This window comes from Bactrocera dorsalis, chromosome 3 (assembly GCF_023373825.1).
Source record: "Bactrocera dorsalis isolate Fly_Bdor chromosome 3, ASM2337382v1, whole genome shotgun sequence".
NCBI classification, from domain to species: domain Eukaryota; kingdom Metazoa; phylum Arthropoda; class Insecta; order Diptera; family Tephritidae; genus Bactrocera; species Bactrocera dorsalis.
In genome coordinates, this window is record NC_064305.1 from 6,230,130 (window position 1) to 6,246,261 (window position 16,132).

Genomic DNA, 16,132 nt, shown 5'->3' on the forward strand with positions numbered 1-16,132 from the left:
GAAAAATATATGCCGATGAAAATAATAATTGCAAAGCGCTTTTTTTCGTTGGAATTTCAATTTTTTTACGAAAATAATACAGAGCTTAGGTTGTCTTTAAAGTCTTCGTTAAGATTTGTATTTTTTAATGCGTTCTTTTCGTTTTTCTTTCTTATGAGAAGTGTCTCAAATGCATTTGTGAAATAATGATGATTATATTTTGGATTTTAGTTTGCAGTTGAAAAACTTGTATGTAAATATTAAACATAATCTTAAATAAAAGTTTTCAAATAAGGTACATCGCCTAAAAGATGCTGCAGTAAACGTTTGTATGGTAATAATGTGAAAATGCAATAATGCTTGCTTAATATAGGTATACCTTTAGGCGCACATCTACTACATAAGTTATCGGGAACAGGAAAGCTATGACATACACATATATTTTAAAAATAATATATTTTTTAAACTTGAGGAAAAGTTGAGTTTTTAAAGAAAAATATATTTCTTTAAACTTGAGTAAAGTCAGTAATAATTTTAATAATTAATTTTAATTAATATTAATATTTTATATTTATTTTTTAACTTATATTTTCTTTCAATTTACAATTTTTTGATGAATTTTATTTTTAATTAGCAACTTTTTAAATTTTTTATTTTTTTTTTGATTAAATTTTCTTTTATTTAAATTAACACCGATAAATTTTTATTTTAAAAACGTATAATATGTGGGTGTGCGAATTCAAGCGTTTTTTTTTTGTTAATCGAATTGGAATAAAATCTGTTTTCGAAAAATTGCATTGAATCAAAATCTGAAAATTACCAGAACTTGTTGGAATGTTTTATAGAATATATCGACTTGTTTTATTTTAAAAGGTTCATACACCAAGGTTTTTACTATATCTGAAAATGAAACGGAATCGAAAAACCCGAATCTATTTTCGAAAAATTTCATTGAATCGAAACGCTAACTTACCAGAATATTTATTTTTTAAATAACCCTATATACTAAGTTTAATGTTCTGTATAATTATTTAAACTAATTTTATAATTAATTATTAAAAAATAAACAATAATTATTGAAAATATAGTAAATTAAAGTTATTTGCGATTTAAGTAGAAAGATGTGCTACTAAATGATAAAAGAGGAAAGACAATGTGTTTACATTAATAAAAAGCAGCATGCAGTTATTATTTTTTAATTAATTATTTTATGTACCAAAAAATTAAATTTAAAAATTCTTTAATTTAGTTTAATTTTATAAAAAAAAAATTTAATATTAAACAAAATTTTGTTTGATAAAAAATAATTATTTTCTTTTATTAAATTAAATTAATTACATATTTATTATATAAATATTATTATTTTTTAATTAAATTATTTTTAATTTTTTTTTTTTAATATTTTTTTACTAATATACAAAATTTTATATAAATAATTTTATAGTATGTAACAAAAAAAATTATTTTCAATAGGAAAAAGAGTAAAATTTATATTCAAAACTAAGTTTCTAATTAATTTTTTTTTTTATAATTTTATTTGTATTTTTAAAACAATTTTTTAGTAATTATTTAATAAAAAAAAACTATTTAATTTTATTAAATTTAATTTTTTTTAATAATTTTTAAATATTTGCTATTTTGTTTTATATAAAACTTTATTTTTTAATTAATTAAATTATTTTTTTTTTTTAATATTTACTTTTTTCTTATAATATAAAATATATAATAATATATTTAATAAAAAAAAACATTTACTTTTATTAAATTTTTAACTTTTTTTCATTTTTAAAATATTTCTTTTTTTAATATAAAAAATATTTTTAATAATATTATTCAAAAAAATTATTTTCAAAAAGAAAGAAAATTCTAAAATTAAGTTTCTATTAAAGCGAGTTTTTACTTGCTTTTTAGGCACATTTAAGACACAGTAGTGGACAAAGAAGTGAAGTTAGTGAAAATATATTGAACACTTACGTTTAAATTTATAAGAAAAAAATCAATTAAACTTATTACTGACATTTTCACAGAAACAATTGCATCAAAAAACTAGAAAGTAATTTCTTTATATAAAAAGAGCTTATTAAGCAGATACAAATTTACTTTATAATTAAAATTAATTAATATTTCAACAAAAAAATGTTAAATAAAATTTAAAAAACTTCAAATAAAAATTAAAAAAAAATCAAATAAAAATTTAATTAAAAATTAAAAAAAAATATTCCAAAAATTATGACAAGCGCATAAACCAGCTCACACGACCCACTAAAAACACTTACGGATCATCTGGTGTCAGCTCGGCTGGCTCCCTAGTAAATTGCGTATCGAAATTTGTGGCCATATATGGATCGCCAGGATCAAATGTTGGCTTATATGGTGGCTGTACCTCCTTTTGTGCGATCTTAGTGGTATATATTAAATATTGTTTTTTTTTTTTTTGTTTTCAACATTTAAATAAAATAAAAAACTTTGCATAGTTAATTTGTTAATATTGGGAAAACGCTGAAAAACCAGGTAAAAGCGCGTATTTTGTTTTCGAATGCTTTAATGGGAATATTAAAAGTTGAATTTATAACAGAATTTGTATAGAATTTCGAATTCATACATTTTTTGTATTGAATTTCGAATTAATAAAAAAATTGTGTATAATTTCGAATTTTTAAAAGCTTTCGTACACAATTTCGAATTTGTAAGATTTTTTCTACCGATTTTTGAATTTATTAGATAACTTAACCCTTATTGCCACTCAAAAAGTTTGCCTTAAACTTCTGCTTACTTTGCCGCAACTTCGGCTTCGTGTACGTGCGCCGAGTTATATAGAAAACCTGAATATTTTTGGTTTTTTCAATGCATACAAATGTTAACTAACTACTATACATATGTATGCATGTATATAAGTACATTGTGCTATAATCATCAATTTTCACACATGCAATTCGTTTTAGGTTGCTTCTCAACAGTATGCGCAGACCCAGCCGCACACATTTAATCGAAATTTTCTGCACTCGACTCGCATTTTGAAACCAATAATAAGTAAAGCATAAACTAGCAACAAACTCGCTTACCATTTCCCAGTCGATACTCTTGAAGAACGGATGATTCACAATGTCCATGAAAGCGGACTCACGATGGCAACCCAAGCGATCAGCTGGATTTTTATTAAGGAAACCTTTCAATACAGACGCGGCCTTGACGCTCAGCGAACGCGGTATACGTATGGTCTTTTCCAAAATCACTTGGAACAGATAATCTTCAGTGTTCTGCGTGAAAGAGAGAAAAAAAATATAAGCAATTTTAACAATTTAGAGCAAACTGCACAGCCACTTACCTGATCGGGATTCTCCGATGCGCCGGCTATATCGAATGGACTACGGCCGGCCAACATCTCGTACAATAGCACGCCCAGCGCCCACCAATCCACTGAGAAACCATAGTCTTCGCCACGCAAAATCTCCGGCGCTATATAGTTGGGTGTGCCGCAGAAGGTGGAGGTCGTGTCACCGGGACGTATACCCTCCTTACACATGCCATAATCGGTCAACTTAATGTGACCCTCATGGTCGAGCAGGACATTGTCCAACTTCAAGTCACGATAAATAATGCCCTTCTCATGCAAAAAGTTCAATGCCAAACTGATTTCCGCCGCATAGAAGCGCGCATGCTCCTCGGGTAGACGACGTTGTCGCTGCATATGGAACATAAGATCACCGCCGCGCACAAACTCAATCACAAAGAATAGACGTGACGGTGTCTGGAAGCACGAATGCAAACCGACCAAGAACGGATGATTCGATGCCGTCTCGAAGACATGCTTCTCCGTTTGCACCCAATCGATGTCCTCATCGTCGGTGACGAGCGCCTTCTTAATCACTTTCATGGCATAAATACGCCCGGTATTCTTCAGTTCGACCATCAAGACCTTGGCATAGCTGCCACGTCCAATGACGCGTATCAATTCGAAATCGTTAATGGAGTATTGCCGTTGAGTGCCCGGCTCCAATTGTTCTTCAATATTTTGATGTTGTTGCTGTTGCTGCTGCAACTGTCCATCGTGCGGCTGTAGTTCAAGCGCTGCCAACGGATCGCTGGCATCCACCATGCCACTGTGACCACTGCCACTCGCCTGCGACGCATAATCGGGCAACGGTGGCAACACCTGCGGCAGCTGTTCGGCGAAAGCGTCGTCACGCTCCTTCACTAACGGCTCCACATGTTCGTTGGTGCAGTGCTTCTGTACGAGTTTATGGCATTTTTTGTGCACCAACAATTTGCATTGTATGCACTTGAAACCTTGCCGTCCCAAGCCCCAGATGCGGTCCTGACAGTAAGCGCAGAAGGCGCGCTGCGCGATATTATGATGAAATTGTACATTGATTAGTGTGTTATTAGCGCTTGTTGTTGTGTACTTACTCGATTGAAGCGTTTGGCTTGGAAAATGTGTCCGTTGACTCGATAGAGTTTGCGCCATCTGCGTGCGCCACGTCTGTAGATGCTGCCTGCAAGTGGGTGGAGAGTGGTGTGAGTGTTGCGTAATGTAAATTAGTTTAATTAACAGTTATGAAATTAAAAAACTACAACAACAGCAACACTATGTGTGTATTGGACTTACGATCTTCGCCATCACAGGACAGGCCAGGTGCAGAAGGTACATTTGGAAATACTGTAAAACGTGAAGAGCAAAGGTAAAATTGATTAAAAAAAATTATTTAGAAAAATTATTAAAAAATTAAACAAAACAATTTTAAAAGTTTGAAAAAAAATTATTAAAAAATGTATTAAAAATAATTATTAAAATAGTTATAGAAAAAAAACATATTAATAAATAAGAAAAAAACAATTATTATATACATTTTTTTTAATTTCTTTTAATTTATGTATAATATATATATTAAAGCATACATTTTCATTTTTAAAGCACTCACACTGCCACAGCTTATTATTGTTGCTATGTACATATTTTTATTGAAAATTATCAAGGAAAAAAATTCTCGTAATAATTTATTAGTTCATAATTCCCCGAATTACTAAAAGAATAATAAAAAAAAAATAAATAAATAAAATTTATAGTATAAAGTAAGAGCGTCGCGGCGAATGAGTAGTCTAGCTGAGTGCCATTCAGTCTACACATTCAACAATCGAAACAATTAATTTATGGAATTATTTTTTATTCAGCTCTATATACACGTACTTTCGGGGCAACCCCATTTCACTTGCGAGCTTATGCGATTAAAGAGTTTATTTCCTATTCATTGACTCAATATTAATTAAAACGTCAAATTGTCAACTTCCTTCTTCAATACAAATGCATAAATTATTTAATAAAAAAGACAGTAGGGAACATACAAGACTATATACAAACTGTATAGCATAGATTAGAGTATATGTAGTGCTTTGCAGCCATGTGGCGCATAAGTGCATGCTTTTGTGGGCACCACATGGGGTGTCAACTGTCTGTGCAGTGAGTATAGCTGCCTTAAAGGGTTTTATAAATACATATGTATGTGAATAAAAAAATCGATTTTTCATTATTTTAAAATTCGTAATTTATTCTTCAATACCTATACTTTAAAGTAATAAAAATATATATTAAAAAGTCTTACTATTTTTTGCCCACACTAATATACCAAATGTACTATGCATACTATTTAAAAAAATATTCTAAGAACAATTGAAAATCCGTCGGCAAATATTGCGGATATCAGTGTATTTGAAAGACTTTTTTTCAACTGAGTTCCAACAAAGCGTAATCGGTTCCCTAAACTGTAAACGCATTTTTCGCGAAATGCTGTTTTCAGAGTCAGTATTAGTTCTGGTTATCAGGTAGTAGCCGAAGAAATGAGACTTTTAGTTTTTTTAGCCACTCAGGAGTTAAATTTTTTTCACAAAAAACTACCTTTTTTGGAAATCTTCAATTTTTTCAAAAATCAAAATTTTTTAAATCATTGCTCATCATCGAGTCTTAAAGTACATTCAATTCTGTAAATGTATATTAGTTTTATTAATTTATTAAATAAAATGTTTATACAAAAAAATATCGAAAAAAGCATTTGATCTGATTTGTATGTGGATATAGCCTTTTAATAAGAAACCGAAGTCCAAAAATAATTTTAAATATAAAAAAAACTTTGAATAACAATAATTAACTAAGAAACTAAAATCACTAAAATACGTTTTTTTAATAAAAATATTGGAATATTACAAAAATATTAAACTGCATACTCAATATATTTTTTTTATATGTAAATGTTCAAATTTTTTCTAATTATTATTTAAATAATTTCCAATTAATTATTAAAAAAAAAATAAATAAATTTTGAAAATTCTAATAATTATTATTTTTTATTTAAATAATTACAAAAAAAATATTTTGAAATTATTTAAATAATAATTAAAAAAAATTTTAACATTTACATATAAAAAAAAAATATATTGAATATGCAGTTTAATATTTTTGTAACATTCTAATATTTTTATTAAAAAACGTATTTTAGTGACTTTACGTTTGAAAGTTTAAATAATTAAAAAAAATTGTTGAAAAAATATTTTTAAAAATTCCATAATTCACAAAAACATTTTCGAATTATTATTTAAATAATTTCGAAGTAATTTTTTTTATAATTTTTTAAATAAAAAAAATATTCAAATTTTCAAAATTTATTTATTTTTTTTTTTAACTTTGAAAATGTTTTTTTGAAGTATACAATTTTAAAAAAATATTTTTTCCAACAGATTTTTTTTGATTATTTAAACTTTCAAAATATTTTTTTACTTATATAAATTTTGAAAATGTTTTTTTAGTTAATTAAATTTTCAATTTTTTAATTATTTAAATTTACAAAAATTTTTTGGAGTATTTAAGTCTTAAAAATATTTTTTTTTTTTGAATATATATAAATTTTCAAAACATTATGATTTTTTAATAATACAATATTTTTTTTTATTATTTAAATTTTCAAAATTTAATTATTTTTATATTTTAATTTTAAAAATGTTTTTTTTTTGAATTTCGAAATTTTTAAAAATATTTTTTAAATTATTTAAACTTTTAAAATATTTTTTTTTTTAGATTTTTAATTTAAAATATTGTTTTTATTTATTGGAATTTTATAAATTTTAATCTGGTTTGGTGTGGAAGAATTATAATTTTAATCATATAAAATTCTTGGTATTTTTATTTTATCTTTTGCTTTATTGCCGTTTCATTGGATGAGTATTTTCAATTTCTAATCGTCCTGTCGGTTATTTTTAATGTAATTTTTCGCTCATAATAATCTTTCAACTGTACTCGCTATTCGTCAAATTGTTGAAAATTTCGATCGTACATTTTCTGTACACAATGTTCCAGTGCCAATAAGACAAATAAACGCTCGAAGTAATGAAAATATTGCTGCCGTTCAGGCAAGTGTTTCAGAAGACCGTAATTTGTCGATTCCATGACGTTTTCAAGAATTGAACATGTCTCAAATCCGAACCTGGTGGATTTTGAGAAAGGTTTTGGGCTTGCATTCTAATAAAATTATTCACACTCAAGAACTGAAGCCATTGGACTACCGTAAACGTCGTGAATTTGCTGATTTTGGCTTGGAACAACTTGAAAACGATAATGATTTTTTTAAGAAAATCATCTTCTCCGATAAGACTCACTTTCATCTGAGTGGTGCGATAAATAAAGAATACTGTGTAATTTTTGAAAATATCAATCACTTTATTATCTTTATAATGTGTGTGTCATAACAAGAGCTATATCACGAAATATGCGGAAATGATCACCTATAAAAATATACCGATTACGCTATTAAAATCATAAAATAAAAAATAAATCATAAAAAAAAAAATAAATCATAAAAAAAAAAATAAATCATAAAAAATAAAAATAAAAAACTGCAATAAAACGCGAATCAACAAACAAAATGCACACAAGCGCAATCAGGATAAATGTCATTGAATTTAGTGCCTGAAGAGGCGATTGATGGGTTCAAAAGGCATGTTTTGTTGATAACTCAATCAGAGTGACCAAAGTGCTTCGAAAAATTCGTTCAAACGCTTACAAAAGTATAAAGACCTTTAAGGAGAATATTTCGAAAAATCACAAAACTATTTTTGATGATTAATATTTGTTTTTGTTCACTAATGCCGAAGTATAAAAGACAACTCTCGTACAAAATATTAAAAAAAAAAATATAAAAAATATATAAAAAAAAATAAAAAATATTAAAAAAATATTTAAAAAAAAGCAATAAAATATATGAAAAATAAAATGAAATTATTTTTCACGTGAATTTGAAAAAAAAAATTAAATAAAATGTTAGGTTGTAAATAAATACATATAAATAGATATATTACTCCATTTATATGGGACGAAAATGTAAGTAACCAGTTTCATGCTTAAAAAAAAAACAAAAAACATAAAAATTTCAGTCAAAGTTTTCTAAGACGACCCAATAATATATAATTTATTATATCAAATAATGGAATCAATAGTCATATGAAGCGAAAATAGCGCCTTATCAACTAAACACACACACAGATAGGCACGCACAAGCGCACACAATTCACACCAATCAATGGCAGATACTTATAGTTAAACATTTGTAGCTGAGAGCGTTGACGGCGTCCAACCGGCGAGGGGCGCCCCGCGCAGATGTAGTTAAAAGGCAAGCGTTTTACGACGCTTGAGGATTTGTTTGGCACAAAATATATGTATGCGTATTTAAATATGTATGCGCATGCAGTTAATAACGAAGATAACAGCAATAAGACCAAAATGTATATAGAAGACGGACTGATTTCGATTTTTAAATTTCCACTAAATGCACTGCGTCTTGCCATACATTAAAGTGAGTCTTCAATAAATTTGTTTAATTTTATTTCACATTTTATTTTCAACACTGTACTATATACGCGCGTACATACACACGCACACAAACAACAAGGTGTGAGAGAAAAAACAAGTTTTCGCATTGTTATCTGCGCCGCGACACATTTGCATGCATTTGGTAAACACAGTGCTCCAAATCACCGCCGTTAGGATCACGCCGACGGTACTAGCGGCCCCTTGCTTCCTGCTCGCGTCGACAACAACACACCGGCCGCCGATATTCGTAACTGAAGTGGCCGCCAAGCAAAACTCTATCGATATGCAGCTAAGGTACAAAAATGAGAGTTGCTGGCAAGTCGACCGAAGTTGCGGCAGCGTGCGCGAGTGGAGCAACACACACACATATATATATATATATAAATATATGTATATATGTATATATATGTAAGTTGTTTGGCTTTGAGTGCCTTTACATTTTACCACAATCGAACGGCATTTATTTGTCATTGATTTCCTTATCACTATATCAACGTGGGCTACCCACTACGCCGCCGTATGAGCGCTTTGCTCTCTCTCTCGCTGTGCACTGTTATATTTTTACCCTCATTAATGTGTATGAATGTATGTAAAAGCCTTAATGAGACTTGCTAAACAATTGTTCAATTCATAAATGTAAATAATAAATGTGTGTCTGACTTTCTGGGGACGACAGTGTGTCAAGCGGTAGGGGGGGGGAGGAAGTGCGACGCAGCAACTAAACATGCACTAATTTGTCGCTACAGATGCAAGCGCCGCACGCCAGTGACCGATTTCGGGACTGTAAGTTCAAATTTTTAGGTTTTGAAAGCACTGGTTGAAGATATCGAAAAAATTAGAATCTTGCCAACAGTTTGTTACACAGAAAATTATATATATAATCCATTATATTATAATAAAAAAAATACAAGCGACCTTACTTCTTACCAGCAATAATTAGTTTAATAATTTCAAAGTTTTGAAAGCACTGGATGAAGATATCGAAAGAATTAGAATAGTAGAAAGAGTTTCTTAAACAGAAAATTGTCCTTATATATAAATTGTGTGGTGTTTTATAATATAATCTTTCTTCTTTATCGGACTTTGGTTCATATTTGACCCACATCGAACTGTAAATACGAAATTCTTCACTTTTTTCCATAGAACGACATCTATCGAGCATTTTTTTAATTGTGTTGAAATTATTCTTTTATACTCGCTGTACACATAAAAGGTCCTCAATTATCGAAAACGTCCATATTAGACCACTATAGCATATAGCTGTCATACAAAGTGCTCGTTCACTCAAGTCCTTTTATGAAAACTTTTTTGCTTTACAAGGTATCTTCAGGAAATTTGACATGCATATAGCTGTCATACAAACTGCTTGATGAAACTCAAGTCCTTGTATGGAAAACTTTTTTGCTTTACAAGGTATCTTCAGGAAATTTGACATAAAGTATTGTCCAAAGGGATGCTAAGATCTCCGAAGATATTGTTTCAGATCGTACCACTTTAGCATATAGCTGTCATACAAACTGCTCGATGAAACTCAAGTCCTTGTATGAAAAACTTTTTTGTTTTACGAGGTATCTACACGAAATTTGGCAAAAATTATTGTCCAAGGGAATGCCACAATCTCCCAACATATTATTCAAATCGGACCACTTTAGCATATAGCTGTCATACAAACTGCTCAATGAAACTGAAGTCCTTGTAAGAAAAACTTTTTTATATTTCAAGGTATCTTCAAGAAATTTGGCACAAATTATTGCCCAAGGAAATACTACCATCACTGAACATATGATTCAGATCGGATCAATATAGCCATACAAACTTAATGTTTTTTCTTATTTGAAACTTAAATATTGAGTTAAAAAAGACAAAATATCTTTAATAAAAAGCGAAACGCTCGTGAAACATTTTTTAATTACATATTTTTTTACTTTTTTAATTATTCTTTTATGAAATTTATAAGCTCCAAAGTTTCTGCATGAATATTGCTCATAAATAATCGTTACATACCCGTATAAGTAACCGCAACATACCCGCTTTATAACCAAAATAGAATATATACTCCGCAACAAACTCAAAACTATGTAACGCATATTTTGAATCCCTACAAAAACAACAATTAAATAGCTTAAAGTGTAAAAAAAAATTATCAACTTATAAACCACAACGCCACAACGCCACAGCGATCTACTACTTGACTAACCCACGTGCACTTGACTTGTATAAAATTCACACACAATTTTGCTGTCGCGACTTTTCCCAAATACATGTACGTATGTATGCGTGTGCATATATTAAATTTAGCATTAAATTACCGCGTTTTTTGCGTTGCTTTCTTTCATATCTGTAACTACCAGCGGTCAATCGGTTCATTATTTTCCTCTTTTATTGAAGCAAGGTCATTTCAATTGCGCGCCCAACAACACTGCTAACTACTACTTGCGTATATATACGAAAAAAAAACAAGAAATTATATTATCGTAAGAATTACTTGATCGATTGTGCTTTGCATTTGGCGTATTTTATTTTAATTTATAACTGTGCGCGTTGCTAATAACGGACAGCATATCTGTTGTTGTAAGAAATGCATTTCCGGTTAATTAAAAATTATTGTGGCTAGGATTTGTGTGAGCTAGGTAGTTTTACTTTGTGTGTGTGCTTGTGTATGTGAGTTTTTATGAAGAGGTTGTTCAAGTTGAGATTAATGTTTGCTTGGTTGGAAGTGAAAAATTTTTACTTAACGGCATAAAATTATTTAAAATATTTTTTTAAATTTTTTCTTGTAAAAATGAAAACAAATTAAAAAAGATTGATAGCATTAAAAAATAATAATAGCAAATTAATTTTAATATTGTTTAATTAATTAACTAAAATTAAGAAAAAAATTTTAATTTTTAATTACATACCAAAATTTACTAATTCGTAAATTAATAACATTAAAAAATAATAAAACTTAATTAAATTTAATTTTCTTTAATTAATTAATTAAAATTAAGAAAATAAATTAAATTACAAATTTAAATAACAATAAAAATAAACAAGAATTAAAAAAATATAATTAACTAATTTTTAATAAATTAATTTAAATAAAGAAAATTAATTAAAGTTACAAACAACAAACGTTAAAAAAAATGGTAAAGAAAAGGAAAAAATATTAATATTAACTATTTTTTTTAACTTTTATTTACGTACCAAAATTTACTAGATCGCAAATTAATAAAATTAAAAAAATAATAATAGTTAATTAATTTTAATTTTGTTTAACTAATTAATTTAAATTAAAAAAATTATGACCTAATTTTTATAATTTTTTATAAATTAATTAAGATTAGAAAACTAATTAAAATTTCGAAAAAATAACATAAAAATATATGGTAAATAAAATAAAAATAATAATTAACTAATTTTTTTACCATAATTTACTAATCTTAATTAATCAATTTAAATCAAATAAAATTACGAAAATTAAATTAACAAAGAAATTTTAGTTTTTAACTAATTTTTAAAATGTTTTAATAATTAAAAGTAAATAAAACTACAAAAATAAATAACATAAAAAATAAATTAGATTAACAAAAAAAATTTAATTAACTAATTATTTTTAATTTTTATTAAATAACATAATTTTTTAATTAATATAAGTAATTTTTCTTTTATTCATAGAACACTCCAGGAACACTATAAAGTCAATTATCCATAAATTTCCAACAATTTCGACCCTCACCGGCAACTATGCACTATGGATTATTCGCCGAAAACTTCAGAAAAATTATGAGCATCATCAATATACCCGACATACACAAATATTATCCAATGCAAACCAGTTAGTATCGGTATTTATTGTCACAGCACAAAATTAAAATTAAATTTGGTACAATATTTTTAGCAATTTATTCAAACGAAAATGTTGAATTCGGCACGAATATGAGTTCATAAATGAATGTAGAACACTCGTTTCAACATTTTACTACTGTCACTTTAATTGATGTCTTCAAGTGACAGCATACGACGATATCAATAACAAACAGTAATTGTCTGCACAAGTGCCTAAATTAAGATGTTATAAGATGGCGAGACGAAAACGATGAATAAGCAACGGCCACCGGAGGCCTGTTTGGGTATAGACAGAAGTGAGCACATAAATATTTATGCATGTCGGTACACATTAAAATACGAATATGTGAGTATGTATGTGCGCATGTATTTAGATAACCCGTTAGTACTAGTTCAATCCTAACCCAAATTAGACGATAAATTTAATGAAGGATGGAAATTTAGCTTGCAGAAGAACAAATAAGAATGAGGAGACTTGAAAAAGAGGGTACTAAACTTTATGACGGGATGGGTAATGGGCTGTAAGGAGCCAAATAGGCCATGTATAGCTTTGGAGGAAATTAAATAAATTATAAAAAAAATATACATATGTGACCTGGCCTACGGAAAGGGGGCTTAAGTGTCAAAAAATCAATTTTCACTTTTTAGTTGATTCGGATGGAAGATGAGATGCTTTTTTCCTAGAAAACTAGTTTTCGCACGTTAGCTCCCTTTTCGTAGACCAGGTCACATATAAAAAATTAAAAAAATATTAAAAAAAAAAATGTTTTATTTGGAAAAATTTTAATGATTAAAAAAAATTTCAGTATGTATATTAATGAAAAAATGTATACTTTCGAAAAAAAATTAAAAAATTGGAAAAAATAAAAATATAATGATTTTAAAATAATTAATAAAAAAAAATTAATATAAAAAATAATTTCTCTTTTTCGATAAAATGTAATGAAATTAGCGAAATTTTATACAAAAAAAATAAATAAAAATAAGAAAAAAATTAATAATGATTAAAAAAATTAAAAATAATTTTAAAAAATTGGTAAAGTTTTGGAAAAATTTTGGAAAAAAATAAAAATACAATGATTAAAAAATAATTAATTTTGATTTATCCAATTATTTAACTACCCATGAAAGGAAATAAAGTGGAAAAGATGTAGACTTCAATATTAACGCAGAAATTAAAAAAAAAAAAATATTACCGAAAATAAATATCACAATTATACAAGCATTAACCCATCGACATCGTTTTTAATCAAATTTTCTATAAATATGTTTTTATTAGAAATACAATCCGTGAATAAAAGACATTCTCGCACTTATTAACTATCCAACAAACACACAGGTGTCTTTTTGGCACACTTCAAGCAAACACTGAAAAGCTGTGCTGAAACTAACGGAATTTTCGAAAATGTAACGCTTTCCAAATTTTTTTCAGTATTTTAAATTATTTTTAATATTTCCTAATTTTTTTTTAATAATTTCTAATATTTTTTTAATAATAATATTTTCTAATATAAAAAAAAAATTGAAATTAAAATTAGTAATTAGAATTTTTTTTTTTTAATTTTTTTTTTTTTAATATTTTCTAATAATTTTTTAATATTTTCTACTATTTTTTTAATTTTTCCTTTTTTTCATTATTTTCTAATTTTTTTTTAATAATGATATATTTTTAAATTTTTTTCCAACACTTTCAACCTTTTTGTTGCTTTTTCTAATTCTATTTTCCAATTGAAAAATCATTAGCATTGTAATATTTTGAGCACTTAATTATTTACTATTTTATACAAATTGGAATAATAACACAGATACTAACTTACGCCACCGCCGCTCATGAAGAACGCTGACGTTTGTAGGCCATAAAGCGACGCAACCTCACAAATACCACTCCACATAATCATCATTTGCGGCTGCGCGGGTGCGTGAACTCTAATCCCATCAGCGGCGCAATGACCGCAAAGCAGCACAGTTTTCTTTAAAGCGCTTTTTTACTTATTTTTTTTTATAAATATATTCTTGCAAATATTTCTTTTTTATTAGCACAATAACACAAACTTATATTAATGCTCATTAAAGGCAATCGTGCCCTGTGGTTGGAGCAAGCTGGACACTTTGCAGCAGCAACAAACACAATAAAATTTAACCGATTACCGATTTGCTATTATTTTTTTAACGCTTTTTGCATTTTGTTCAGCGCTTCTATTTTGTTTTTGTTGTTTTCTTTTCCTTTACAACGCGCTTATCAGCTGATTTACACACTCAACACTTTCTTGTGACTAGAGGTAGTGGTGATTTCCCTGCGATATGTTGATAAGACTATTGTGTGTTTACGATCTTCGTTTGGCGAACGCAACGCAAAAAAAAACTAAAACAGTGTAAAAGAATTGTTTTTATTCTTCTTCGGCGACATCTGCACTTTCTACGCGTGGCGACAACGCGACTTCGCGCACGAAACACGCTTACTGGAGAGTTCTTGCCCGACAACTAGTTTTCAATTGATACAATAATCGAGCATAAACCCACCGAAAATGTGGAAATAAATTATGACAACAATAAACAACAACAAGCAAAAGCAATCATACAATACAAAGTGTCGCCAATACAAATTTCGAGTGCAAAGACAGTATGCAGAAGAGAATGAGCGTTAAGATGGGACACAAACAAATAAGAAATGAATTGAAATTAAATGCCAGCGATATTTTATCACATCGATATGTGTGTATGTGTGATATGTGTGAGGGAATGTATGGGTATAATTGAGTGTTGGGTTAAGTATGCATATGTGGTGGCTTGATGATTCTATTCATAAGAATTTCACTCAGGCGAAGGGGACAAAATGTCTTCAAAATTATAGACCCTCCCCCAAATGTTTCATTTTGCTTTTTATGCAAAATAAATGAAACAAGTAAAAATGTTAGCCTCAAAGCTATAATACCCTTTACAGGTGCAATTTTAATAGAGTAAAAGAGTATAACAATATATTTTTTTTGATTTTGGTCGGTCAGTTTGTATGGTAGCTATAAGCTATAGTGGTCCGATCTGAACAATATTTTCAGATATTGTAGTGATACTTGAGATAATAATTTATGCCGAATTTCGTGTAGATATATTTTCAAATAAAAAAGTTTCCATACAAAGACTTGAGTTTGGCCGATTAATTTGTATGGCAGCTATATGTTATATTTGTCCGATTTGAACAATATTTGCGTAGATTATAGCAATACCTGGAATAATACTATACGACGAATTTCGTGAAGATATCTTTTGATATAAAAAAGTTTTTCATATAAGGTCTTGAATTTGACCGATCAGTTTGTATGACAGCTATATGCTATAGTTGTCCGATCTGAACAATATAATCAGAGATTGGAGTGATACCTAAGATAGTAATTTGTGCCAAATTTCATGAAGATATCTTTTCTAATAAGAAAGTTTTCCATACAAGGACTCAAGCTTGACCGGCAAAGAAGGTTCTTT

The 16,132-nt window shown here is 28.2% G+C and overlaps 1 protein-coding gene across 5 annotated transcripts in view; it reads right to left on the reverse strand.

The window, feature by feature from the left end:
• The window catches only part of LOC105228480 (atypical protein kinase C), a 41,113-nt gene that overhangs the window by 1,394 nt on the left and 23,587 nt on the right, over window positions 1-16,132 (reverse strand). For 3 of the 5 annotated variants that reach the window (XM_049453613.1, XM_049453610.1, XM_049453612.1), the window contains exons 4-8: window positions 4,586-4,636; window positions 4,387-4,472; window positions 3,305-4,318; window positions 3,042-3,236; window positions 2,256-2,377 (exon numbers count right to left, since the gene is read on the reverse strand). In XM_049453613.1, coding sequence (XP_049309570.1) covers window positions 2,256-2,377; window positions 3,042-3,236; window positions 3,305-4,318; window positions 4,387-4,472; window positions 4,586-4,636 — 1,468 coding nt within the window. Of the gene's footprint in view, window positions 1-2,255; window positions 2,378-3,041; window positions 3,237-3,304; window positions 4,319-4,386; window positions 4,473-4,585; window positions 4,637-14,471; window positions 15,411-16,132 lie in introns of those variants that run through there. The other 2 variants (XM_049453614.1, XM_049453611.1) reach the window with 2 other exon arrangements.